Source organism: Astyanax mexicanus, chromosome 16 (genome assembly GCF_023375975.1).
Source record: "Astyanax mexicanus isolate ESR-SI-001 chromosome 16, AstMex3_surface, whole genome shotgun sequence".
Lineage (NCBI taxonomy): Eukaryota > Metazoa > Chordata > Actinopteri > Characiformes > Acestrorhamphidae > Astyanax > Astyanax mexicanus.
Genome location: NC_064423.1, coordinates 954,389 through 981,859, shown reverse-complemented (window position 1 = coordinate 981,859; position 27,471 = coordinate 954,389). Strand labels below are relative to the sequence as shown.

Genomic DNA, 27,471 nt, shown 5'->3' with positions numbered 1-27,471 from the left:
GAGACAGCACTACAACCTAAACACACCAGTGAGTAAACCCTAGAAATAACATCACTCTGAAATAAAGACTTTTAAAGACATTTATCCACCATATGTTGTTACTTATACTAGTGGTTGGGATTTGAAATACTGCAGCTTCTGGTACAATAAAATAGACATGGCTCAGTGAAATAGTACTAATCTAAAAATCTACATGTTAAACCTCAGTTTATCTTACATAGCATGACATACATTTTAGTTAAAACTTAATTCTTAATTTACTCTTTTATATCACAGTACATCACAGTTTGGCTGAACTCTCCCTGCATTGTCAAAATGGTGAAATGTTTTATATTGGTAAAATGCCGGATGTCATAGAAACAGGCCCAGGGAGCCCTCTGATTGGTGTAGAGGCTGGGATTATCCATTGTCGCTTGCAGGGAGAAGTGCTGAGTGGACCCTCCTTTTTAAAGCCCCCCTCCCTGCTCTCCCCCACCGAGTTCATGGCCTCCTATTATCCAGCAGATTTGTTTTTTCCAATCCTGGTTGAACTTTCTAGTGTGAGAGTAAAAAACTCCATAGGATCATATATGTGCCTTTGCAGGGACGCAGGGGGCATAACCTAACAAATGTGTGGGGTCAATTGGTAAGGACTGCTTTCCACTTTCTCTTTCTTTACAAGATGTGATGGAAATGTGTATATATATTTATATGTTTATATATTTAACTGGATATGTGGTACCAGGATAGAAGAGCAGATGGTTAATGTAAAGTTGAGTTCTGTGTGAGACTAAGTGTGTTTTTGAGTGTTTGTGTGGACAGTGGATCTACATTCAGGTTGAGTTGCGGATTGAGTGATGAGTGATGCTGTTGAAGTTGTTGAGTTAGGATGATCAAATTTGCTTTAAAACATAACTCTTGAACCTTGACTGGACTGTAGTAGTAAGTTCTAAATTAATCCTTAAAATTGTTACAATATGAGGCGTGTTTATGTATTTGGGGTGCCTGTGATTGTCAAATATTCAGGTGTATGCTTTACCAGAATTTACCTGTTGGCCATATTTCATATTGCGGTTAGTCATGCTTATATTGTATTAAGGAGAAGTCAAGTTAAGCTCAAGATTTTTAGCTCGCCTCACTTCAGGAATTTTAGCCCGGTCCCAAAAGGTCAGGATTTGAGCAAAACCTGTGGAAAAAAAACTAAAAAAGGTACAGAAACAAAAGGTTCAATTGATGTAATGTTTTATAGGGGATTTGGGAATCCTTTTTTGGATATTACAGTTTTATTTGAGAACTGTATGTGCCTTAAATTGGACAACATCCAAATAATAATTTAAGACATTGCTGAAGTCTAAAGAAATCTTCACAGATTGTGCACAGCATTTAATTGGAAAGGTCAACAGGTCATCCTTACACGTTGCCACCAAGGAGGATATTTTATTGCATTAACTGAATCCAGCTACAGCTGAGTTCTATAGAAAAATGAAGCTAAATCACAACACGGGTGTGTGTAGAAATTTCTCCATTTCTCTGTCAATCACACACAAACACTAACACCTCCTCTCAAGGAACAAAATAGCTTTGCACAATCTTCCCTGGCCTCAGTCTGAACCCAATCCCATGACAGGCCATCTCCTGAAAGGCAGAATGAGGCAGCAAACAAACAATGTTGCTCTCGCTACATTTAACATCAAGCCTGCCGGGGACACAACAATGGCTTCAGCAAGGCCCGAGCACGTCTAAACATTGCTAGATCTCTCTCTGGCCAGTTGGGTCGTGCTCAACCAGCAAAAGTCGAACAATTGAAGGTTTTATATTTTCCATCGAGCTCAGCAGTCAGAACTTGGTGGGGCTGGGAGAGCTAGGACGTGTGTATAAAAGCACCAGGACTTAATTCAGGGAGCAGAATGTTACCCCCGATCTCCCAGAGTGCTATTACCAAAAAATGCCAGAGAGCTCGGGGGTCTGAAGGTGCCGCTATTCAGGAGGCTAAACCTGTTGCTATGGTGCTTCGGTGAGGAGTGTTACTGGTTGAGGTACTGTTCTGCTGATTTTTTTTTTTTTGGACCGTGAAAAAGGGGAGGAGTCGTCTGATATGGGGAAGGGGAGTCAGGGAAGGACGTGTCTGTTAGAACGAAAGACAAGAAAGACGTCCCGAAAGAAGTTAGATAGGTGATAAATAGGTGATGTGTAAAAGTTAAACAAAAGTAAATGAAGAATTGCACAACCAATATTTTTCACCGCAGGTTTATTCTATTCGTTTAATTATAATGCCTATGCTTCAGTAAATATATTGAAAATTTAAGCCACGTATCAATTATGTAGCTTAAACAAAAACAGTACTATACATCTTTATGATTAACAGCCAAAAGTTGATTAGAAAGATTGTAATACAAAAAACAGTGTAATTAGAGAGAATATTTACCAGAAAGCTGGCGAGAAAATGCTCTCAAATTCTGTTAAAATTATCTACCGCACTTTTCTACACCTATGTAGAGGGTCTTTAACTTTCACCCTTTTCAATTATTCACAATAATTAAATAAACATTATATGTCCTAAAGAGCAGAACAAGCACTTTAGCCACTTTAGCTTGTATTTGTTTATTAGCCTGATTACTTCAATTAAATGCATTTATTATATTTATTTCAACTAACTATGCATCTAACCTATATCTAAACAAAACTACAAGTCCTAAAGAAAGTCCTAGAGAAAGCATTGAGAATGCTTTAGGCACACAGGTAAAAAAAAAAAAGTAAAATTACCAATAGGACAAGTACGGCACCATAAAAGCTGCTTCACTGTGTCAACAGACACAAAGCAGTATGTGGGTGATCTAAACCTGAACTCAAGCTTGTGCAGTTTAATATAAAGCAATATTACCCTCTGTTTTCTGTTTAAGGTTTCCAAAGGGGACGCTACTGAGAAGCTGGCTCACCAAGTCCCGACCCAGACTGCTGCTACTGATTGCAGGCTTGAAGAGGCCTCAGGTCACCCTCATGAGAAGGAAGAGGATGAAGCGCACAAAAATAGCAAAGGCCACGTAAGCGGTAAATATGGCTATTTTTGCATGTAAGGTTAACCTCTCTTTTTATACTACGGTTCGTACAAGGGCTGCACAGTTTATCATTAAACAATATCACAGCTAACAGAACAGGGGTGTCCAAACTTTTTTTGTTGGGGGCCAGAAGGAGAAATATATTTGAAGTCACGGGCCACAGACTCTATAATAAAACAAATAATGAAATATACCACTTTAAATAATACATTTTCCTGATTACTTTCATTTACACACCATTTTACTTGACTTACTATCTTTATCTTTGACAGTGTTGTGTAAACTAAGATTTTTCAAATTGATGTTTCATTTCATGATGTCTCTTAATATTAAACTCCTTAATTACGGCAACTTTTAGACTCTTTTGCCCTTTTCTGCGCTGCAACTGCGCACTCTCTCCACTTTTAGACTCTTTGGCCCGTTTTTTGTTCTACAACTGAACACTCGCCACTTTTAGACTTTTAGCGCTAAAACTGCGAACTCTCTCCACTTTTACACTCTTTGGCCCGTTTTTCTGCGCTACAACTGAGCACTCTCTCCGCTTTTGGACTCTTTGACCCGTTTTTCTGCGCTACAACTGAGCACTCTCTCCGCTTTTCGACTCTTTGGCCCATTTTTCTGAGCTACAACTGCTCACTCTCTCCACTTTTAGACTCTTTGGCCCATTTCTGACACTTAGTGTTCAAACTTCGAATCTCACATTATAAAAACCTGCTTAACAGCGTGCCAATTTTGAGTCTATTTCTAAAATACCTCGCGGGCCGCTTCAAAAAAGGAAACGGGCCGCAAATGGCCCGCAGGCTGTAGTTTGGACACCCCTGATCTAGAGCAATTTACAAGGTTATTCCTATTAAAGAGGTGGGCCAATGTAGAGTCTTGCCCAAGGCAAGCACAGCTTAGTCACCTAGACCTAGAAATTAACCCTAGCCTTTCACATTGTAGCTCACCGGTGGGCGATGGTGTTATCCACTGCACCACAAATATTTTAGCTGTATTTAGCTATATTTAGCTGTACAGGGCTAGGATAGTAAAGTTAGCTGTGTGCTATCTTAGTCTTAGCATTTGTTTGTCTTTCTGTTGGTGAGTTTTACTCACATGTACTGTAATTTATGGTAACCTTCTATGTCTCTTTATTACTGTCAAAATGCTGCATGGTGCAAGAATCGTCTAGAATGCTCAGAGACATGAAGTGACACTGCGATGAAGCGCAGTGTGCCTCCATTAAAAACAATGGCTGGGACTGAAATAGATACTTACTTCCTTATTATGTTTAACTATTTAGGGTAAGACTGGAAAGTAATGCTAGAAACGCAAGTGAATTCGGAGACTTCTTTACCAACATTAGCATTAGCGTTAACTAAGTCTCACATATACCGCTCACATAAGCAAATATAATTATTCATACTCACACAAACTGAATTCTGAAATAAAAAATAGTTAAAGTATTTTGCTTTTCATAAAATAATACATTCAGTTTGTTCCAATGTCTGTGGTTCATAACAAAACTCATAACATGGTCCACAATATGCTTTTAGAAAACTTTAAAATATCCACAATATCCACTTGAAAATGTGTTCTAGGTTTGTTGGTCCACTAGAGGGCGCTCCCGAGTGAGTCCAAAACAAACCGGTTCAAAAGGAGCGTTTGAGCAAAATCATAGTTTTAAAATATTTGATCATTTTAGTGATCATAAAAGATGTACAATTATATCATAGAACAATTTGTAAACTTCAGTTATAAAGCTTTTAAATGTGCTGTATCTGTTTCTCCAGCATCAGCTCAGCTCACAATAGTAGTAATTTTAGCATCTCCGTTGTCCCAAAAATGTTCTTTATTCTGTTAATAAAGATTATTTTAAAGGTATATACTGGACAAGTAGTTAGATGCTATTTTTCATTTGTTAATTACTTTTTAGCCTTAGCGTTTAGCTACATTTCCCCCATTTACTGAGGGCTAACTCGAGGGCTCCCTCTAGCGGTTTACAGTAATAGGTAATAGGAAGTGGCCAGGTTCTTTATAAACTGGCTCTGCTACGATGCTTACTGTAGATTATAGGTGCATTGTAGGAGTTTATATTTTATTATTTTTCCCTAAAAATCATGTTTTATGATTTCGGACACTGGAAAAAAAAAGAAAATGGATGATATAATTAATAGTGCAGTAAAAAATAAATACTAGTGCATCTTTAAAAAAATTTAATATCCCTCTCAACACCATGTCGTTGAAAAGACATTAAAATACGTCCACGCTGTTTGTTGAAACTACATTCCAGTTAGGTTAAAAGAGAAAAGATGTCTTTAGCTGTATCCTGACAGGATTAGGGGGTCCTGGGGGTCCTCTGTGATTTAATTCCCATCCTGAACAACCATGTGTGTGTTTGTGTATGTGTATGTGAGAAAATTACAGGCAGAATTACATACTGTTTTTCGCTGAACTCTGTGGTCCTCTGGTAAAGTTAGTCCTGTCCCGATCCAAATCTCTGTGTTTTGTTTCCTTGCGTTTATTAAATAGCTATTTGTCCACTGCCACGCACCGTAATTACACTTTGGGCACGTGTTTCCACGGATATCCACGTAAACACAACTGCTAGGGTAAATGGAGGAGCTACTGAACGCGATGTGATGTGACCGAGAAAGACAAAAAACTCACTGGCAAAAGTTTTAATACTGAGTAGAAGCGTGATTTTTTTTTTCAGATGTCTCCCTGGTAAACTAATCCCATCCAGATAGGGCTTTTGTCTAGTGGTTGAAAAGACATTGGTCTGAAGAAGTATTTACAATGTCTACAATTTATGTTGAAAGTGAAAGGTGAAAAGATGTCTTTGTCCAGAAATTGGTTTAAAGACGTGTTAAAGTGTGATTTAGGCTGAAAAGATTAATATAGACACACATTATGTTTTGGTTAAATTAATAGTAACAAATATTCCAGGTAAAAAAGAGTTTCAGTTCAAACAATCCCCTCCAAACAAACCCCTCCAAACAAACCCAAAACCGCTGTCCTAGCTACAACCCCAACACACAAACATTTCAACTTGTTAACTAGAAAAGTTTTAAACCTTTTTTTTTTTTACTATTTTTACAAATATTTTTAATATGGAATGACCTTCCACGGTATCTAGCTTGTGTTAAACCAGCAACAGGTAAAATAGCTTTCCCAGCAAACATGCCCACACTGGGCCAATGAGGGCCCAATGTGGGCCAACACATCGGCCCCGTATGGGCAGCCCACATCGGGCCATTGGGGATTTGCACATCGGTGCGGTATCGGCCCCACGCCATCGGCCCCATATGGGCAGCCCACATCGGGCCATTGGGGACTTGCACATCGGTGCGGTATCGGCCCCACGCCATCGGCCCCATATGGGCAGCCCACATCGGGCCATTGGGGACTTGCACGTTGGTGCGGTATCGGCCCCACGCCATCGGCCCCATATGGGCAGCCCACATCGGGCCATTGGGGATTTGCACATCGGTGCGGTATCGGCCCCACGCCATCGGCCCCATATGGGCAGCCCACATCGGGCCATTGGGGATTTGCACATCGGTGCGGTATCGGCCCCACGCCATCGGCCCCATATGGGCAGCCCAAATCGGACCATTGGGGATTTGCACGTCGGTGCAGTATCGCCCCATATGGGCAGCCCACTTAGGGCCAACGGAGATTTGCTCATCGGGACGGCACCAGCACCATGGCGTCGGCCCATTTCAGGCAGCCCACATTGGGCCAATGGAGATTTGCTCACCAGTATAGCGTGGGCCCCACGGCGTGGGCCCTTTTCAGGCAGCCCACATTTGGCCAGCGAAGATTTACTCCTCTATGCAAAATCAACACCAAAGCATTGGCCCATTGGGCCAACAGAGATTTGCAGAGCTCTAACACACACACACACACACACACTGACTCATGCCCTCAGTGGAAAACCAATTGTGGCCCCAAATTTTTAGAACTGTGCAATATTGAACAGAGAACACTTTTCAAGGAAGAAAATTTAAAGCTGTGCTATTGGCACTTTGACATTTTTTGCAACTGGCTGTAAAACAATTAAATAAATAACACAATTTAAAGTGTATAGTAAATTAATTAATTTATTACAAAGTATCATGTATGAAATATAAACAACACACAACATTATTTAAGTAAATTACTTAATAATAAATCCCAAATTTATATTTTAGCATGTAGATAAACATGTACTGCATAAATATCTCCATTTGCAAAAACAGTATTTATAATAAACAGTATGATATAAATATCAAACATAATACAAAATAACAAAGAATTATACAACTTAAATTAATATATATATATATATATATATATATATATATATATATATATATATATATATATATATATATATATACATACATCAATAAAAACAGCAAATCATATTCTTGAATAAATACTTAAATGCACTAGACTGATGTAGTAGATGAATAATAAACTGATACTATTATTGCTACTGGAACAAAGCCTCTGGGGTGGGTTTCCCGAAAACGATCAACCTTAGCCAATAACGAACGAACTAACGAATGACGTGAGTAAAGAACGAGCCAGTTCTGCGAGTGTTTCCCAAAGAGCTTCGCAACGTGAAAATTAACAAAGGAGGTTAAAGAACATCTTTGTTGACTCCTCCCCCGAAACAGCGCGCTCAATCGATCCACAAATATCGATTATTATGCAGTATTTATTCAGTATTACACCCTAAAAATGTAAAAAAGTGTTGTAATCATCAATATTATACATATTTTGAAATTTAAATTACAAAAGGATGTACTTTGGCATTAATAAAATACTCCTAAAGATACATATGACTAAATAAATAAGTCATATGTTTATATATAAATGTTTAATAAACATTAAACTTTTTTAACTTTTTTAAAACTATTATTGTTAATATATATATATATATTATATTAATAGATATCGTACTAATATTATTAATAGTAATATTGATAATATTAATTTATTATTATTATAATTATTAATAATATAAAAATAATATAATAATACATATACGTATGTTCCGGTGTGTGTGTGTATATATATATATATATATATATATATACACACACACACACACACACACACACACACACACACACTCTGTAAAGCTCCAGCTCATCCTAAATCACCATCTCAGTTGGGTTTAGGTCAGGGGATTGTAAAGGCCATGCACCTTTTTGTTAACTTTTGTTAATTCCATATGCGTCAATTAATTATTTTCATAGTTTTAATATTAATCGACAATGTAAAAAAAAAAACATTAAACGAGACGTGTCAACTGACTGGTATTTATATATTTGCGAGCTGACACACCCCAGAGTTTGCCCAGAAGAACGGCCACAATCTTGGTTAGAAGCATCTAAATAAAGAATAATATTAAATATTACCTGCACATTCACCGATACCCTTTACAATACGTGTAGGTGTGATTAAAGACACCGCAGGCGTCCCCTGCACCGGACCTACAGTACCAGGGATTTTCCCAATAGCATGGAAATATATTGTATTGTGCTGTAATTCCCGGGCTGGTGGGAAGTGTATATAAGTGTGTATTCCACAGTAACAGCCTGATTACAGAATCCACGGACTTGGTGACTTTGCAGCTTTGCTTAGTGACAGACACGTCAAATAATATAATATAATATCATATAATATAATATAATATAATATTAATTATTATAATAATTATATATAGATAATATAATTTATTATAATTAATAGTAACATAATATAATTGCTTCAACAAGGGAAATTATCATTTTTCTCCCTCAAAATTGGCGGTCCCTGGTGTTTAAGGTGCTGAACTGCAAGTAGAGATCCCTTAAAGAAGCTCTTAAGAATAACGACTGGGTGAGGGCACTCGTTAATCTGCGAGCAAGTTTACGTAGTACTTTAGTTACGCACAGGTTTGGGAAACACTCTTTAATTAACGATCAATCTTAAGTACGAGTTAACTAAGTTCTTAGCGTTACGAAGCTTTCAGGAAACCCACCCCTGATCTCTATTATTAATTTTATTCCTCTTGCTTGTAGACTTGGAACCAAAATGTCATCCCAATCAAACCAGTAAAAAAAAATTCTAATTGAATATAACATTAGTTTTTGCATTAAGTTTTTTATCTCACAGCAATAATAATGAAGGAGAAAATAGACACATGTATTTTACATAAATAGAACAGATATAGTTAATCATAATATCAAAAATGAATATTGTTTATGCATTAATATAGCATAGATCATAAATTAACTATTTTTTTGAAGAGACTGCATATGACGATGCTTCCGTCCACCTGAACGGTCCCGTGAATTCCAAAGCCAAACCTTTGCAACCTGCTCGATCTCTGCATCCTTTGGTGGTGGCATGATTGATCTTCTCACGGCCTCTTAAAATAATAATATAGAGATATGAGAATGCAGTCAGGTAAATACTACATCTGTTAGTGTCTTTTCATGTACAATGCTTAATTTTAGAGAAATTTGCAGACTGTATTTGATTACAGTGATTCTTATATAGTGATAGTTATTTGAATTTGAATTTCTTCAGGCTATTCATGGTGAAACATAAATAGCCTTTACAGTCACTGTGTGTGACTGGTTGTTACATTCTATAAACATGTGAGGTGGCCGATATCAGGATATCAGGTTCACAAAAATACCAAAACTTTTTAAAATGATATCTTTCCCTTAGCTTAACTGGCTATCTTTCCCTTAGCTTAGCTGGATATCTTTCCCTTAGCTTAACTGGCTATATTTCCGTTAGCTTAGCTGGATATCTGTCCCTTAGCTTAACTGGCTATATTTCCGTTAGCTTAGCTGGCTAGCTTTCCGTTAGCTTAACTGGCTATCTTTCCCTTAGCTTAACTGGCTATCTTTCCCTTAGCTTAGCTGGATATCTTTCCCTTAGCTTAAGTGGCTATCTTTCCCTTAGCTTAGCTGGATATCTTTCCCTTAGCTTAACTGGCTATATTTCCGTTAGCTTAGCTGGATATCTTTCCCTTAGCTTAACTGGCTATATTTCCGTTAGCTTAGCTGGATATCTTTCCCTTAGCTTAACTGGCTATATTTCCGTTAGCTTAGCTGGCTAGCTTTCCGTTAGCTTAACTGGCTATCTTTCCCTTAGCTTAACTGGCTATCTTTCCCTTAGCTTAGCTGGATATCTTTCCCTTAGCTTAAGTGGCTATCTTTCCCTTAGCTTAGCTGGATATCTTTCCCTTAGCTTAAGTGGATATCTTTCCATTTTCCATTTCCCTTAATATTTCCCTTAGCAAGCCATTGTTCCCTTAGCTGGTTATTGTTGACATACTTGGATATAAAGTTAACTTACTTAACAGCAGTCTTTCTCCAAGAGCCGAGATAAGCTGCCAACTTGGGAGCCCATTGTGTTATTTAAATGTGAGGTAAATTCTCATTCTAACTTAGCACAATGCTAACTTTTTTTAGCACAATGCTAACTTCGACATAGCTACCCTTATAATGCTACAATAACCTGAGAGTGGTAACTGCATTAGCACCACATTAGCAAAAAATAGAAAAGCGGATAGTAGAACAGAAATTATAACTTACCTTTTAGTCACTTTGACAGACCAAAGTCACTCAGTGACTTTGCCTTTAAGCTTGATCGTTGCTCTGTGGTAAAAGCACGTGCAGGGAGGGGGGAGGGGGAGGGGGGGTGGTTTCGTCGGTCACATGATCCACATTGACATGCCCTCACTGCCCTGTCGCGCCCACACGAATACACACAAATTAAATATCACATGCAAAAATAAAAAAAATATGTAACTTTTATAACCTTGCTTGCTTACACAAAGTGTATAGTCAAGCACAAATACATTTATAATTTAATATTTTTATTTATTTATTATCAGCACTACGAATAATAAAGGTGAGATTATGAATCAGCACCATGGAGCAAATTTGTAGCTATCCAAAATTTTTATTTTTTATAAATAAAAATGTATAGCTATACAGTATATGTCTTGAAAAATATGAGATGTTACTGGGTGTGTGTGTGTGTGTGTGTGTGTGTGTTTTATGTGCATCAGAGTTTATCAATGATATTGCAGGTGTTTCAAATTTTTTCTCCATGTGCACCCTTTTGACTTTGAGCACCTGCCCCTCCAAAGGTCTCTGCACAACTCTGCTGTGGTACCTTGATTTTTCTCCACTTTTGGTTTAGAAAATATTTCAGAGCTGATGCTACATTTCACACAGTGTTGCTCCTATCCACTAAGCTAGCTAATCTACCTAGCTCTCACAGACAAAAACAATAAAAAATATTCAGATACCCTTCATATGAACTTGTTATGACACAAACTTTCAGATTGTAAAATATTGAATGGTAAATTTGGGCTGACCCAGAGTAACCTAGCATAGGATATGTGTGGGCATGCTCACATATGTGTGCGTGCTGCCCACATATAACCCACAATGCCTACAGTGTGTAAATGGTGCAGGCTGAATTTGGGCTGACCCACAGTGTCCCTGCATGACATTTGTGTGCACATGCCAAAGTGCAGGTTGCAGATAACCCATACCGGCCCTTCAGGGTATGAAATGGTGCAGGCTGAATTTGGGCTGACCACACTGGCTCTGCATGGGAATTGTATGGGCATGCCAAACTGTGCTTTGCCCACATATATCCTACACTGGCCCTTCAGGATGTAAAATGGTGCAGGCTGAATTTGGGCTGACCCACACTGGCTCTGCATGGGATTTGTGTAGGCATGCTAAAGTGTTTTGCCCACATATATCCTACACCGGCCCTTCAGGGTGTGAAATGGTGCAGGCTGAATGTGGGCTGACCCACACTGGCTCTGCATGGGATTTGTGTGGGCATGCCAGAGTGTGGGTTGCCCACATTTAACCCACACTGGCCCTTCAGGGTGTGAAATAGTGCAGGCTGAATTTGGGCTGACCCACACTGGCTCTGCATGGGACTTGTGTAGGCATGCTAAAGTGCACGTTGCCCACATATATCCTACACCGGCCCTTCAGGGTGTGAAATGGTGCAGGCTGAATGTGGGCTGACCCACACTGGCTCTGCATGGGATTTGTGTGGGCATGCCAGAGTGCGGGTTGCCCACATATAACCCACACTGGCCCTTCAGGGTGTGAAATAGTGCAGGCTGAATTTGGGCTGACCCACACTGGCTCTGCATGGGATTTGTGTGGGCATGCCAGAGTGCGGGTTGCCCACATATAACCCACACTGGCCCTTCAGGGTGTGAAATGGTGCAGGCTGAATGTGGGCTGACCCACAGTGGGCCTGCCTGGGATTTGTGTGGGCATGCCAGAGTGTGGGTTGCCCACATATAACCCACACTGGCCCTTCAGGGTGTGAAATGGTGCAGGCTGAATGTGGGCTGACCCACAGTGGGTCTGCCTGGGATTTGTGTGGGCATGCCAGAGTGTGGGTTGCACACATATAACCCACACTGGCCCTTCAGGGTGTGAAATGGTGCAGGCTGAATGTGGGCTGACCCACAGTGGGCCTGCCTGGGATTTGTGTGGGCATGCCAGAGTGCGGGTTGCCCACATATAACCCACACTGGCCCTTCAGGGTGTGAAATAGTGCAGGCTGAATTTGGGCTGACCCACACTGGCTCTGCATGGGATTTGTGTGGGCATGCCAGAGTGCGGGTTGCCCACATATAACCCACACTGGCCCTTCAGGGTGTGAAATGGTGCAGGCTGAATGTGGGCTGACCCACAGTGGGCCTGCCTGGGATTTGTGTGGGCATGCCAGAGTGCGGGTTGCCCACATAAAACCCATGTTGGGCCTGTTTGGAATTTTAATGGGCTGGCCCCTGCCCACAGTGCCCACACTTAGCCCACGAAGGGCCGATGTGTAGCTTTTTGCTGGGTTAATATGTCACCACATTTCAATCTTTCAATGTGATTTACACACGCTTTCATTTACATAAACTTTCATTTAAACAACAAACAAAAAAGGTAACTATATAATTTTGACTTTAATCATTTCTTAGGTTGGCCAAACAATAGGAACTAGCTTTTTGACTTAACCTAGCTTAGCTAGCATAATGCTAGTTACCTCAAACTCCATCATAGGTCCTGTTTAACCTGGTTTGGTAATCATACAATATAAAGTTACACAATAAAGCCAAATCAATTGAATTTTTTTTTTCCTGCACAAGGTGGTGTTTTATCAGACGTTATCGTATCTGGTCTCGTTCAGCTAATCTGGCTAGCGTTCACCTAGTTCAGTTACCTCAGGATCAGAATTCATCACAGGTTCTATTTAACCAAGTTTCTTAATAAATAATAGAATATAGTTAGCTAGAGTTGCACCATAAAACCCAATACATTGTTTTTATTTCCTCTCACAGTTGCACAGAGGCAGTTTATCAGACTTTGGCCTCATCTGATCTTAGCCTCGTCCCGCTAACCCAGCTAAGCTAACTAGCTACATAGCTATAACGTTAGCATTAAGCTAGTTTAGTTACGACCTCAGACTCGATTTGATCAAGCAGTAGTTTATCTTTCTTCACAGCTAGCTACAAAACTGCAGCCTGCTTTATTTATTAATAATCATTATCTATTCCTACCTCTCATAGATCTTCATTTCAGCAAGACAAACAAATCAAATTATTGCTCACTTTTTTCGTAGAGCAAGCTAGCAAGCTACTCGAGGTCTAGTGTGAAGTTTCCACATAATTTTTTCAGCACTTCATGCTTCCCTCTGCTGATAACTTTTATGGAGATGCGGATTTCATTTTCATGCAGGACTTGGTATCAAATGATCTTATATAATATTTTTCCTGAGATCCAGATTTTTGGGTTTTCATTGGCTGTAAGCCATAATTATCAACAATAAAAGATATAAGCGCTTAAAATAGATCACGCTGTGTGTAATACATCTATATAATGAATATTTTGAGATGCAGTAGTAGGTTTTTAAGTTGATTTTGGTCACATCCAATGGCTTAAAATGATAAAAAAAGGCTTCACATTATATGGTAATATGTATATTTTTTTTACTTTTATCTTCCTTTCTTTTCTTCCTAATTTCTCTTATCTAATTATTGAGCAGGACTGGCTGTCCTCACATCTCCAATTTCTGTATCTGTTGTTCCAAATGAAAGGACTTTTATAGAGTTTGTAATTGTGATTTTATAAATGTAAAGTAAGGAAAATATATGTAGAAGAAACACTACCAAAACACAAATTGTACTATTTTAAATTAAACTGCAAAAAGCGTTTTGCTGCTTGATAAATAAAACTTGTCTAATTTTCCATGACACAAAATCCCAACATAGGTATTGATAAATATAATAAAATAAATCCAGCAATGTCAATTTTTCTACTATCATGCGCCCTAGTTTGTACCCTCTTGAATATTGTAAACAGACTCATGGGATTAAAATGACAGTGTTCACAAAAGTGCTTATTGACAAAAATTACAAATAAGAAAAAAAAATCTATATTCTGTAAAGAGAAAATTTGTCATCGAGTAAACAAAACTGTGTCATTGGTGTGTTTGATATGTTATTTTAGTGACTTTAGGAGAGGATACTGTGTTGTTTTCTGCTTATGGAGGTTGATGTACATGTTAGTGTGGTATTAGAATAATAAAAAAAAACAACACAAAGCTCATCCTCAGTTTGTATTGCAGAACCTGCAGCCGAATGCCACATTTCTCCTGAGTCACTGAGAGTAGCCCTGCCTGCTGTAGAAATGGAAGAAGCCCAAGATACGGAGGAAAAAACTTATCAACTGGTGCCGACTCAACGAACTGACCACAAAAGCAAACTGGAGAGAGGATCGGAGTTTGTCGTGAAAGCAAGAGACCCGCCACAGAGGTCCAGACCCCCCGACTAAAACCCGGACCCACTCTCACCCCACACACGGCCATGTGTACATCCCTCCTCTTTCAAAAATACACCTCTGTTATGGTTTCTGACACTACACTGAGTGTGACTGTACATTATTTTTCATTTCGCTGCCAAAAGCCTGGCTGAACGGAGGAGCTCTTTATTCCTGTGTTCTCTGGTCCCAGGTTTTGGTTTTGTTCTGTGTGTGAGTGGATGGATATAAGAAAAAAGAAGAAAAAAAAAAACCAATTGTAGTTCTTGAGGTAGACAGATGAAGTTATTCCAAGTTCCAACAACAAAATGGGACTGAACATATTTATGAAAATAATTATACTTATTTTAATATAATTAATTTTTCATTAATTACAAAACATACAAACATATTTTACACAGAAATGATTCCATCACTGATTACTGGTGATAACCATTGGTTTAAATAAAAATGTCCATTTTGGACAAGAAAAGAAAAAAACAACAACAAAAAAAGCTTGCACAGTTTGAAAGTTTACATTTACAAACATCTTATTTTAATTTCTGTCCTTTATCCTGTTTATATTGTCTTTTTTTTTTACTTTTAGCTCACCATGACATACCGCACTTTGACAAAATCTGACACATTTACTTTTCATCTATTCATAGGGTTTACATACATAATGTTTCACCAAATAAACAAGGTAACACTTTATATTAAGCCGTCCTATTTGTCCTTTGTAATAAGTATGTTATGACAACATAACGGATCAAGAAGTAAAGCTTTGCTAAATCTGAAAAAAAAAAATGTTTTTAATTGTTTTCTCTTGCATATTCTGCATTTATCTTGCATTTAAATGAGCTATTTAACAAAGAGAAACATGATCAGTAAATTCCAGATAATTGTTTAACATATTTCAACACATGTACAAAACATAACAAAACATTTGCATAGCAAATTAAGTTAATAATTACAATACATTACCACTTAATATAAAGTGTGACCAAATAAATTATTGTTGTGATAATTAAAAATTAAAAGATTTTAGTTGATGTATTTTGTAAAAAGAGAATTGTTCCTTAGCTGTTGTATTCTCAAAGCTTGTAATAGACTAAACGTTTACTGGAGAAATTTGAATGCTACTGTTCACAGATATGATTCCTTACTTTTACCCTTGTCTCTGAGCGGAAAGTAATAAACATACTGCAGTGCTGATACACAATGAAAGATAACTTTAAAAAAGCAGTAAATCCTTAAAACAGTATTATATGGAGTTTCTATCTTAATATACAGCATCAGCATTATTGTAATGCTCTACTGACCTGTAATACTACTTTACTCTAATGCCTCAGTCCACATGATACTTTCACTTCAGATCCTGGTTCTATATATTTACAGAAACATATGATTTAGCTAAGGGTGGGACAAGATATGGTATCAATATCATTTTTGTGTAAATTTATCACAAAAGTTACTGCTTTATTACTCCACATGGTGATGATATAATAAAAAATATAGTGTAAAGAATATTGAACAAGAATTCCAACACCAATAAATCCATAATTCCTCCTATTTGATTATTTAGGAATATTTTATCCTCTTTAGGAACACAGATGCTGTGAAGTATGATAAAGAAATGTGTTGTGATATATTGAGTATCACAGAATCACAATATCGTGCTATCATTGGTTTCATGAGAAAATGTATTGTGATAAGATTGTTTTGTGATTGATGCCCTGTGATTCCCACCCCTAGTTTTAACCACATTTTTGAAGGGATAGCTCAAAGCATAAAATCTAATACACTCTCCTACAGTATAGTGAGCCTAGGGGCAAAAAATACCAATTCTAATGATATAAAGGTTTAAGGATGTTTTCACACCAGCACAATTTGGTCCATTTAAAACACTCTGGTTTGTTTTAACCCTTTGTGCGGTTCATTTGAGCAGGTGTGAAATCAGTAATCACACTCAGGAGCGGTTTGCTTGTGGTGTGAACGTGATCTGGTCTCGATTTGGGTGTGTTTAGGTTTGTGCCTGTGTGAAACCAAACCAAACCAAACAGAGAGAGAAAACGCTTTAAGCAAACAAACTCAGCATTTGATTCGGAACAGAGAAACCAACTACTAGTGTGAAAACACCCTAAAACACCATCATTAGTCCACAAATATCCATACTATCTATCCATCATGCATTTAGGTTTGGAAATGTACAAGTATACCTTCCACTGACTTTACTATTTTAGGTAGACTCTCTGTTGCTTGGACTGTATTATGGTGACAAGAATACTAGAATATTAAAAACAAAATAGGTTTTAAATTACCTGAAAGAACCAGTTATGGTAAATAAATGATCCCAAATGATCAATGTAGGGAGCAGTTCCTTGTATCAACTCTGTAGAAAACTGTGTATAAAGTGCAGAATGTAGAGTAGGTTAGTTGGGACTGTGAATTCACCTCATTCAGTAATGCACAGATTTATAGCAGTATTGCCCAGACTCATGCATGAGGGGTGCAGGCGATGGTGATTATGTTATTTTGCAGTGAATTTCTGCTGGATGAGTTTGTATTTCTGCAGCTCCTGCTCAGACACTGACGGCTGCAGGACATCCAGGGCCTGGCTGAAGTCCTCGGCACAGAGCGTTAGCTCGTCTTTCTCCAACTCCAGACCTGAAGAAGGAAGGAGAAAGACAGTAGAGGGAAGAAAAGTTAAAAATAAAGAGAAATAAATTAAATAAAGCTGTAAATTATACTGCCGGTAAGATTTTAAGTTGTTATTTTGCTGTTGAAATTCATCTGATGTTTTTTTTTTAAGCCTGGATAATTAAGAAGTTTTGCATTGTTTTGTATTAAACTGCTTCCAATGTAAGACATTACATATGAGGACAATACTGTAAATGCAATTTCTTAGAACACTATAGTATTTTCAATGAAGTAAAAGTGTTTGGAATATCAAATGAACAGTGCTGTCTGCTTTTATTCTGCCAGAGTCTTCACTTATTTGGAGAGAAAAAATGAAATATGGCAAAAATGTGAGCACATGGTCTGTCAAACTTTTGGGCCATTCTTAATCCATAGGGTTAAATATGGTTTTGGCTCAGCCTTTGCAGCTAATAGAGCTTCAACTCTTCTAGGAAGACTTTCCACAAAGTTTAGGTTAAGTGTTTTAGTTTTTTCTAGAATTTATAGAAACATGTTCTATTGGGTTGAGGTCAGGAATCTGCGCAGGCCAGTCAAGTTCTTCCACACACACTCACTCATCCATGTCTTTTGTGGATGTCATGTTGGAAAGAAAGGGGCTGTACCAAAACTGTTCCTGCAAATCTGTGAGCATCAAAATGGCCAACATCTTTTGAGACGTTAAAGCATTAAGAGTTTGTTTCACTGGAACTAAGCAGCTGAACCAAACTCCTGAACAGTACTACCTCATAATCCCCCCTCCACCAAACTTATTAGCACCTTACAGGCTAAACCCAAGGACGACGAACCCCCTCGCCCTTTCGTGGTTAGACTTCACTATTTTCAGGTGAAAGAGCGCATTCTACAGCAAGCTGCTCGCCTTGGGCCGCCACTTTACCGGGAAAAGCGGGTGTCCGTGTTCCCCGATTTCACTGCGGCCGTCTCCAAGAAGCGCGCTGCATTCACGGGAGTAAAGCGGCTGTTCCGAAACATCCCCGGAGTAAAGTATGGTATGTTTTATCCTGCGCAGCTGCGAGTAACGCTCCCCGACGGGAAAAGGCACTCATTTGATAACCCAGACGATGCTGCAGCGTTTGTTAAACGTTATCTTTCTCCCTCTGAGTAAGGACTAAACCTGGGCTTGTTTCCATGTCTCTAATCTACAACTTCATGTTAGATTGGTAAACTATACTGAGAATATACTTGGACTGCCCTGCTTTACACCAGCTGGTAGGTTACACTTAGCTCTTTCACCAGTGTATAGCACAATACTAGGTTGCTGCCTTAATTTAGTTATAGTTCTAATAACATCAGTTCCTAATTGATATATATATATATTTTTTTTTTTGACGTACAAGCTACTGTGTCATGTATGACTGTTCACTATTTACATTTCCTTTAATGTCAAAGTTACTAAGTTCATATGGCAATTGTCCACTGCAGGATTGTTTTTTTGTTTTTTGTTTTGCTTTCTTGAAGTGCGTTTCGCATTTGGTATGCTTTTATATGCTATATGTCAGTGTCAGTTGACCCCGAGTGATAGGTCACAAGTGTTTGTTGGAAGTTAGTTGTAACACAGGGTGTTATGCACTTAGTTTTGGGAAGTGCTTTGGGGGTTAAAACTCTTTGTGTCTGTTGTTTTTGTTATTTTCTTTGTTTGTATTTCTTAGTGGATTACAATGTTTGTGTCAGCTATATATGAGGCAACACGTGTTTTATTAATGTAATATTGTCGCTTAAAAGTGATGATGGCTAGTCATAGTCAGTCACATGATTCTGGAGGTTCACTAACATTTACAAGTTGGAATGTTAAAGGCTTAAATGCATCAGTTAAATTAAACAAAGTTCTCAGCCATTTAAAACAGTTGGACAGCAAGATAGCTTTTCTCCAAGAAACACATCTCACTGTCACGGATCATCGTAAACTCTGTAAAGGATGGGTGGGTCAAATGTACCACTCAAGCTTTGGTGGGAAATCCAGGGGGGCAGCCATTCTTATTCACAAATCAGTGCCATTCTCAGCCACCAAAACTATTTCTGACCCCTATGGCCGCTATGTCATTGTTACGGGGCAAATTCATAGTACCTCATTAATCCTTGCTAATGTCTATGGTCCCAATTGGGATAACGATACTTTTTTCCGCAAGTTTCTGTTCTCACTGCCAGATTTAGACTCGCATCATCTCATCTTAGGTGGCGATTTTAATTGCTGTTTGGACCCATTACTCGATCATTCCTCACCAACTGCAATTCCATTATCTAAGTCTGGCAAAATTATTAAAACATTTATTGAGCAGTACGCATTATCAGTACCTTCTAAATCCCACTGAAAGGGAATACTCCTTTTTCTCACCCGTGCATCAGTCTTATTCACGTATCGACTACTTTATTATAGATAAGAAATTAATGCCTTCTGTTCATTCCTGCTCATATGGTAGCATCACAATTTCTGATCATGCTCCAGTCATTTTAAGGATCTCTTTGCTAGACACATTTATAGAGGTGTGCCAAAAAATCGATTCACATAAGAATCTTGATTCTCATTTACTACGATTCAGAATCGATTTAAAATGTCCCAAAATCGATTCTGAGGGGCGGGTTTTAGACTGATTTTGGGCTGGGTATTTTTGTTGGACCTGGCAACCCTGGGGATAGCGCTTGTCCTTTCAAACGGAGATCTTCCAGACACACACAGAGCGTAGGTGTTTGAGAATCACCGGTAAGATGGCAGAACAAGCACTATATTACCTTAGATTAACGTGTAGTTTCAATGTTTTATGGCAGAATGCTTCATAACAAGCATAAAAAAGATCGCTAGTAGTTAGTTTCAGTAACTGTTAGCTAGCTAACTAGCTAACTTTCCAGTTCCACCTTAAATAACGCTACAGGTGGCAGCGGGCTGCAGCATTTAAGGCGGAACGGAAAAATACAATAAGCTAATCAGAGCTAATTTCAGCTCCTCATCACAGAGGAATTAAGGAATGGACCATATGAATTAATTTGTCCACCTCCTGCCCCCTTTCTGAAGAAATACAACGACCTTAAATTAACTAGTTAATCAGCAGCTGCTCCTGAACTTTAGCGCTCCACTGCTATCATCACATCAGCCCAGCAGCGTCACCTACACACCACCGCTAGTAGCCTGGTAATAAAGCAGTGTTATTTATTATTTATTTATTGTTCATTAACGTCATTGTGATATCCCAGTGATTCCTCTGTCACTGAGGACCCACATTCCTGCACATTTTATTGTTTTTGTAACACATTACCTGCTCCAGGACCAGTGTATATTATGGAGGGTTTTTTTTTCAATAAGATTCATAAGCCAGAAGCAGAAATTTTTATAATTCAAATCGTTTTGAATCAAAAATCGATTTTGAATCGAATCGTGGCCCCCAAAATCGGAATCGAATCGAATCGTGAGATAGTAAACGATTCCCACCCCTACACATTTACATCCCGTAATCCTTGGCGCTTTAATACTCTCCTCTTGTCTGATGAGGACTTTGTACAATTTCTGTCAACCCACATTGATTTCTTTGCTGAAACTAACATAACACCTGAGGCCTCCCCCCTACTCATCTGGGAAACTATGAAAGCGTATTTAAGGGGGCAAATAATTTCATACAGTGCATATAAAAGAAAGCAGCGTCTAACGCGACTCTCTGAGTTATCTGCCCTTATTATTTAGATAATAAGCACGCATCTTCCCCTTCGCCAGACTCTTATAAACAACTACTTGTTCTGAGATCTGAGTTCAACACTTTGTCGACATCACAGGCTGAGGAAGCACTATTAAAATCTAGATGCCGTTACTATGATATTGGGGACAAGGCAAATAAAATATTAGCTTTTCAGCTGCGACAATCAGTGACAACTCATTTCATTCCACAAATTGAAACAGTGGAAGGTGTTACAACTGACCCATCCAAGATTAATGAAGAATTTAAAAAGTTTTACTTAGCATTATACAAATCTGATGCAGTCACTGATTCAGCTCAGTTAAACTCATTTTTTGATATGTTAAATATACCCACTCTTACCTCAGAACAACAAGAGCTACTGGAATGCCCACTCACAGATGAAGAACTCATTACAGCTATGACTGCCATGCAGAGTGGTAAATGCCCTGGGCCTGACGGATTTCCAATAGAATTTTATAGGAAATTTGCCAGCAAGATTATACCTCTTCTTCTTAAAATGCTTAATACATCCCTGACCTTAGGTCAGTTGCCGTACAGTCTACGCCAGGCCACCATAAGTTTTATCCTTAAAAAAAATAAGGACCCTATGTGCTGTAGTTCATATCGCCCCATATCTTTGCTTAATACTGATGTCAAACTGTTAGCCAAAGTATTAGCATTGAGGTTAGACTCCATTCTTCCTTCCATCACTTGCCCTGACCAAGCGGGTTTTGTTAAAAATAGACAAGCCTTTTCTAATGTAAGAAGGCTTTTTTAATATCATATATAACCCCCCATCTCCACCTCTTTCTGAAGTAGTGATCTCATTGGATGCAGAAAAGGCTTTTGACAGGGTTGAGTGGAGCTACCTTTTTGAAGCTTTACGTAGGTTTGGTTTTGGCAAGAATTTTTTATCTTGGATTGACTTGTTGTATTCGTCACCATTGGCATCCGTTCGTACAAATAATAATTATTCAGACTACTTCCGCCTTTATAGAGGTACCAGACAAGGTTGCCCCCTCTCCCCACAACTATTTGTAATTGCAATTGAACCACTTGCAGTTGCACTACGAATGGACAAACAGTTTATGGGCATCTGTAGAAGTGGCACAGAGCATAAGGTTTCACTTTTTGCAGATGACGTTGTTATATATGTCCAATCCCACTCAGTCTCTGCCTTCTGTCTTGGCAATCCTGGATGGTTTTAGGAAAATATCAGGTTACAAACTGAACTTGGACAAAAGTGAACTTTTCCCATTAACTCCTACACTTCGTCACCTCAACTTATCTGGGCTGCCCTTCAGGATTTCCCACCGTGGCTTCACCTATCTAGGGGTATTTATCACAAATAGGTTTGACAAACTGTTTAAATACAACTTCTTCACACTTTTTTCACGTACAAAACAAGACCTCCAACGTTGGACACTATTACCCCTATCATTAGCAGCGCGCATCAATGTAATAAAAATGAATATACTCCCTAGATTTCTATATCTTTTTCAATGCATTCCAATTTTCATTACTAAATCTTTATCAACCTTGACTGTATAATTTCCGAATTTGTATGGAACAAGAAGGTCCCAAGACTTCGTAAGTCAGCTCTACAAAAGCCCAAACACTTAGGGGGTATGGCACTGCCCAATTTTCTTTATTATTATTGGGCAGCTAATTTTCAACCTATTGTATACTGGCTATGTTTTGATGACCTAGCCTCTGTGCCTGCCTGGGTATCTCTTGAATTAGCTTCCTTAGCTCCCACTTCATTAGCTTCTCTTCTATTGTCCTCAGTACAGCCACCTAAATCAAGCTGCAACAATATTATTGTCAGGTCTACAGTTAAGATTTGGATACAGTTCAAACGTCATTTTGGCATACAATCACTCCCACTATTTACACCATTGTATGCAAACCCATTGTTTCCTCCCTCACTACAAGACCGAGCCTTTAAGATCTGGCAAGACCGTGGTCTAAAATCAGTTACGGATCTATATATAGAAAATAGAGTTTTTGGCTCTTTCCAACAACTTTCTGATGCATATAAACTTCCTCATTCTCACTTCTTTCGTTATCTGCAAGTCCGTGATTTTGTTAAGAAAAAATTTGGCAACTTCCCAAATCTACCACCTCAGTCACCCATAGACACACTCTTTTTATCTTTCCCTACTATTCTGAAGGGAGTTGTATCAACATTCTATACCAGGATTTTTGCCCTCCAGTCCTCTAACCATACAATTAAAACCTTGTGGGCTCAAGATCTTGGGGAAGATATACCGGAAGAGACCTGGCAGGCAATATTGGTACGCGTTCATACATCCTCTGGAAGTGCTAAGCACGGGGCAATGCAATGTAAACTAGTGCATAGGGTATATTGGACCAAGACCAGATTGTCTAGAATTTATGACAATGTAGACCCCAACTGTGACAGATGCCACCAAGCCCCGGCAAGTTTATATCATATGTTCTGGACTTGTCCTTCACTACAAACATATTGGGACTCAATATTTAGCTCACTTTCAGGCATTTTGCAAGTACCTGTTGTTCCCTCTCCTCTCGTTGCAATGTTTGGTGTCCTTCCAGCTACTTTCACCGTATCTAAACGTAAATCAAATTTGGTAGCGTTTCTGACTCTTTTAGCGAGGAGACATATTCTGTTACACTGGAAAAAAACTTATCCTCCCTCCCATACACACTGGGTAAAAGATGCACTGTATTTCATGAAACTGGAAAAAATGAGCCATACACTAAAAGGATCTATTGCAAATTATTATAAAGCTTGGGGGCCCTTTTTAAAACATCTAGATGCTGTAGAACTCCATGATGAAGAGCCTACAGACTCCAACTAATTATAATTAAAGTGACTAGTTTTAAATATGTCCTGGATTGTTGCCTCCTGCCCATTCCTCTTTGTGTTTAGTAGTATGTGCAATTAAGACACTGTTAACCATTGTGTATGATGTGTTTTTGTTTTGTGTTCATTTTTATTTTCTCTCTCTCTTTTTCTTACTTAGTCCTAATGTATGTTCATCTACCCTGTTTGTGAGAGTGTGTGTATGTCTGTATTCCTTAAACCAATAAATAAAACAATGATAAAAAAAAACAGCTTTTACAGGATCTAGTTTTATCTCCAGCAGTAACCCAGCACACCTACTGTAGCTACATTCTATAAATAAGCTCAAAAACACACATTCACACACTGTCCTGTAGAGATGCTCTCAGGATGAATTGAGAGACTTCATGAGTTAAAGTGAGAAACTTATGAGAAAGTGCTGTAATTGTGGTTAATAGATTCACTTATTTTATTGTTATATTGTCGCTACATATTTTTTTCTTCCTGCTTTAACACTGTGGCTATAGATTTCCCACTGTGGGATTAAACAGATGATCTGATCTTAATGAGTGAGTTAATCTGTATCAGTAACATTAACTTTACAGAACAGCAGAGGTGTGTTTTAGTACACAGTCGAAAGACACCATCAGATCATGAAATATTATCAGTATTAAAATGCTGATCTCTGTATGGAGATCTGTGGGACTCTTGTCTGCAGAAGCTGAAAGGTTTGTGGAGTTTTTACCGGAGTCGCTCCGCACGGTTTTTACACGTTATCTTGTTTTTTTGCAACGTCAAAGGAGAAATATTTCGTATCTCCTCTCTCTCTCTGCTGCTGATACTGTTGAGTTAACTCCGAGTCGAGCCCCGTAAGTAACGATAGATCACAGGCGAGTCTTTCCTCCCGGGTTTGTATCTGAGCGCGCAGCACTACTGCAGGACTGCAGCGCTACTACTAAATCAGTTCTGATTGGATTACGTCCCTGCCAAACAATTTCGTCTCGTTTTTATTTTTTTAATACGGTTTTTATTAAGTTATCTTCTCATTCTCGTCTTGAAAAAAAAGCTTTGTTGACAAAAACTATGACGAAAATTATTCGTCAATGAAATCAACACTGCTCCTGAGAGAGGCCCATTCTTTCACTAATGTTTGTAGAAGCAGTCCCAGCATGACTACCTGCTGCTTTTATACACCTGTGATCATGAAGGTGATTAAAACATCTGATAAAATACTTTTACCAATATAGTGTATGTAGTGGAAGCCACTAAATGCTTAATGGCCTCAGTAATTTATTTTTTTTTAGAGCTTTATTATAATAAGCGCATTTAACAAGCCTTCACTGTGTACCTCAAATTCAATCCTGAGACAGGTGCATAATTTTCAGAGCAATTTAAATGAATAGGAATGATACAGTAATGATTATCATACCACAGTTAGTTCCGACACTGCAATGTGATTGGCTAAGAGGCGTTTTATGAGTGAAATTATCAGCCAGTAATGCACTGTAACCAAATCTTTTTTCGTATTTTATCGTCCTCTTCAACTCTTCAATTAATTCTTCAATAAAATCTTTCAAAAAACAGTTTGAATGAAACTGTTGTATAATAGCAATAATATAATATCTTGTGCATTATTGCTTAATCCTTTGATTTAAAGTAAGCTGTATCTAATGGGTTGAATGTTTCCAACCTTCACTGATACGCAGAATCTTCCTCTTAATCGCAGACATCATGGCGTCCGAGCACAGAGCATACAGATCAGCTCCTGTGAGTTGAGGAGGACAACGCCCAACTATGTCTGAGAGGCTGACTTTAGGGTCCACCTTAAACCTGAAGGCAGAAAATCAAACATTGTATTTAAGATGATAAATTTTATACAACTTATTCAGTTTCATTGAAGCATCAAAGAATAATGGTTCCAACAAAGGTGAAATTTGCACACAAAAGAGCAGCGAATGGATGCAAATTTGAAATTTCACATTAGCAGACATACTAGTAAGCCCAGGAAATAATTTGTATAAATATTTGTATAAATAATCTGTTAAGATTTAAGGAAAGTTTAAAAAAAAAAAGAAAGAAAAAAGTGTCTCACTTTCTTACGATTGCTTTGAGAACCTGCAGCTGTGCTTCCCGGTCTTCACTGATTCCAACGTAGACTAGTTTGTCAAATCTGGAAAAATAAGTCAATATTTGATTAGAAGAAAAAAGAAAGATATACAGGTAAACTACAGAAGTGAGTTAGCAGCTATTCAGCAAAAAAAGATGGTATTGTTCCTACCTGCCAGGTCTAAGCAATGATTGGTCCAGTAAGTCTGGGCGGTTGGTTGCTCCAATTACGAAAACATCATTGGAGGAATGCAGGCCATCAAGCTCAGCCAGCAGCTGAGACACAACCCTACAACAGTTAAGCATCGTCAGCAAAGCAGAACATCTAACTCTAGAAACTAATCTAAATGCGTCAGGCTGCCTTAGAACCCTGCATCATATCCAACTGGATCAATTATTTATTTTGCCTTGTACTATAATGATCTAAAAAAACAAGGAAAGGCATCTTTAAAGTGGATATTAAATCCTCCATGATAGCTAAATATGATTAATTCCAATTTCTCATTCTCAAAAGATCAGAGAGAAGAGAGTGAATATCCCAAATTTTAACACTGTAGTTAAACAATTAAATAAACATGGATTAAATGAACACAAAATTGGTACTAAAATATTGAGAAATGGACACAGCAGTCTTATTTACAAACACTAACAAGAGATATCTGCCAAGGTGTCAAAAGTATTGATATTTATTACTGAAGTAGAAGTATGGATTCTAGGGTTTGAGAAGTTGAAGTGTCAAATCAAGCTTTTTACTCTTTAAGTAAAAGTGTAAAAGTACTGGTTTCAAAACTACTTAAAGCAGGGGTGTCCAAACTTTTTTTGTTGGGGGCCAGAAGGAGAAATATATTTGAAGTCATGGGCCACAGACTCTGTAATAAAACAAATAATGAAATATACAACTTTTAGAGTCTTTGGCCCGTTTTTCTGCACTACAACTGAACACTCTCTCCGCTTTTAGACTCTTTGGCCCGTTTTTCTGCGCTACAACTGAACACTCTCTCCGCTTTTAGACTCTTTGGCCGGTTTTTGTGCACTACAACTGAACACTCTCTCCGCTTTTAGACTCTTTGGCCCGTTTTTCTGCGCTACAACTGAACACTCTCTCCGCTTTTAGACTCTTTGGCCGGTTTTTCTGCGCTACAACTGTGCACTCTCTCCGCTTTTAGACTCTATGGCCCTTTTTTCTAAGCTACAACTGAACACTCTCTCCGCTTTTAGACTCTTTCAACTTTCATTCTATTTCTCAAATACCTCGCGGGCCACTTCAAAAAAGGAAACGGGCCGCAAATGGCCCGCGGGCCGTAGTTTGGACACCCCTGACTTAAAGCATAAAAGTA

General features: G+C 38.4%; 1 protein-coding gene and 1 long non-coding RNA gene across 4 annotated transcripts in view; one reads left to right on the top strand and one right to left on the bottom strand.

The window, feature by feature from the left end:
- The first annotated feature begins 518 nt into the window (after window positions 1-518).
- LOC111192488 (uncharacterized) lies at window positions 519-14,965 on the top strand. Of its 2 annotated transcripts, none has more exons than XR_007424839.1 (3): window positions 519-625; window positions 2,880-3,027; window positions 14,673-14,965. It is a non-coding gene; the product is annotated as an uncharacterized LOC111192488 (long non-coding RNA). The 2 variants fall into 2 exon arrangements; XR_002649912.2 differs by lacking the exon at window positions 519-625 and adding an exon at window positions 1,878-2,015.
- Window positions 14,966-15,186: 221 nt separating this feature from the next.
- Window positions 15,187-27,471, bottom strand: part of pex6 (peroxisomal biogenesis factor 6) — a 29,149-nt gene continuing 16,864 nt past the window's right edge. The window contains exons 14-17 of one of the 2 annotated variants that reach the window (XM_022669462.2): window positions 26,307-26,423; window positions 26,121-26,198; window positions 25,719-25,858; window positions 15,187-17,509 (exon numbers count right to left, since the gene is read on the bottom strand). In XM_022669462.2, coding sequence (XP_022525183.2) covers window positions 17,373-17,509; window positions 25,719-25,858; window positions 26,121-26,198; window positions 26,307-26,423 — 472 coding nt within the window. In that variant the 3' untranslated portion in view covers window positions 15,187-17,372. Of the gene's footprint in view, window positions 17,510-25,718; window positions 25,859-26,120; window positions 26,199-26,306; window positions 26,424-27,471 lie in introns of those variants that run through there. The other variant, XM_022669463.2, reaches the window with a different exon arrangement.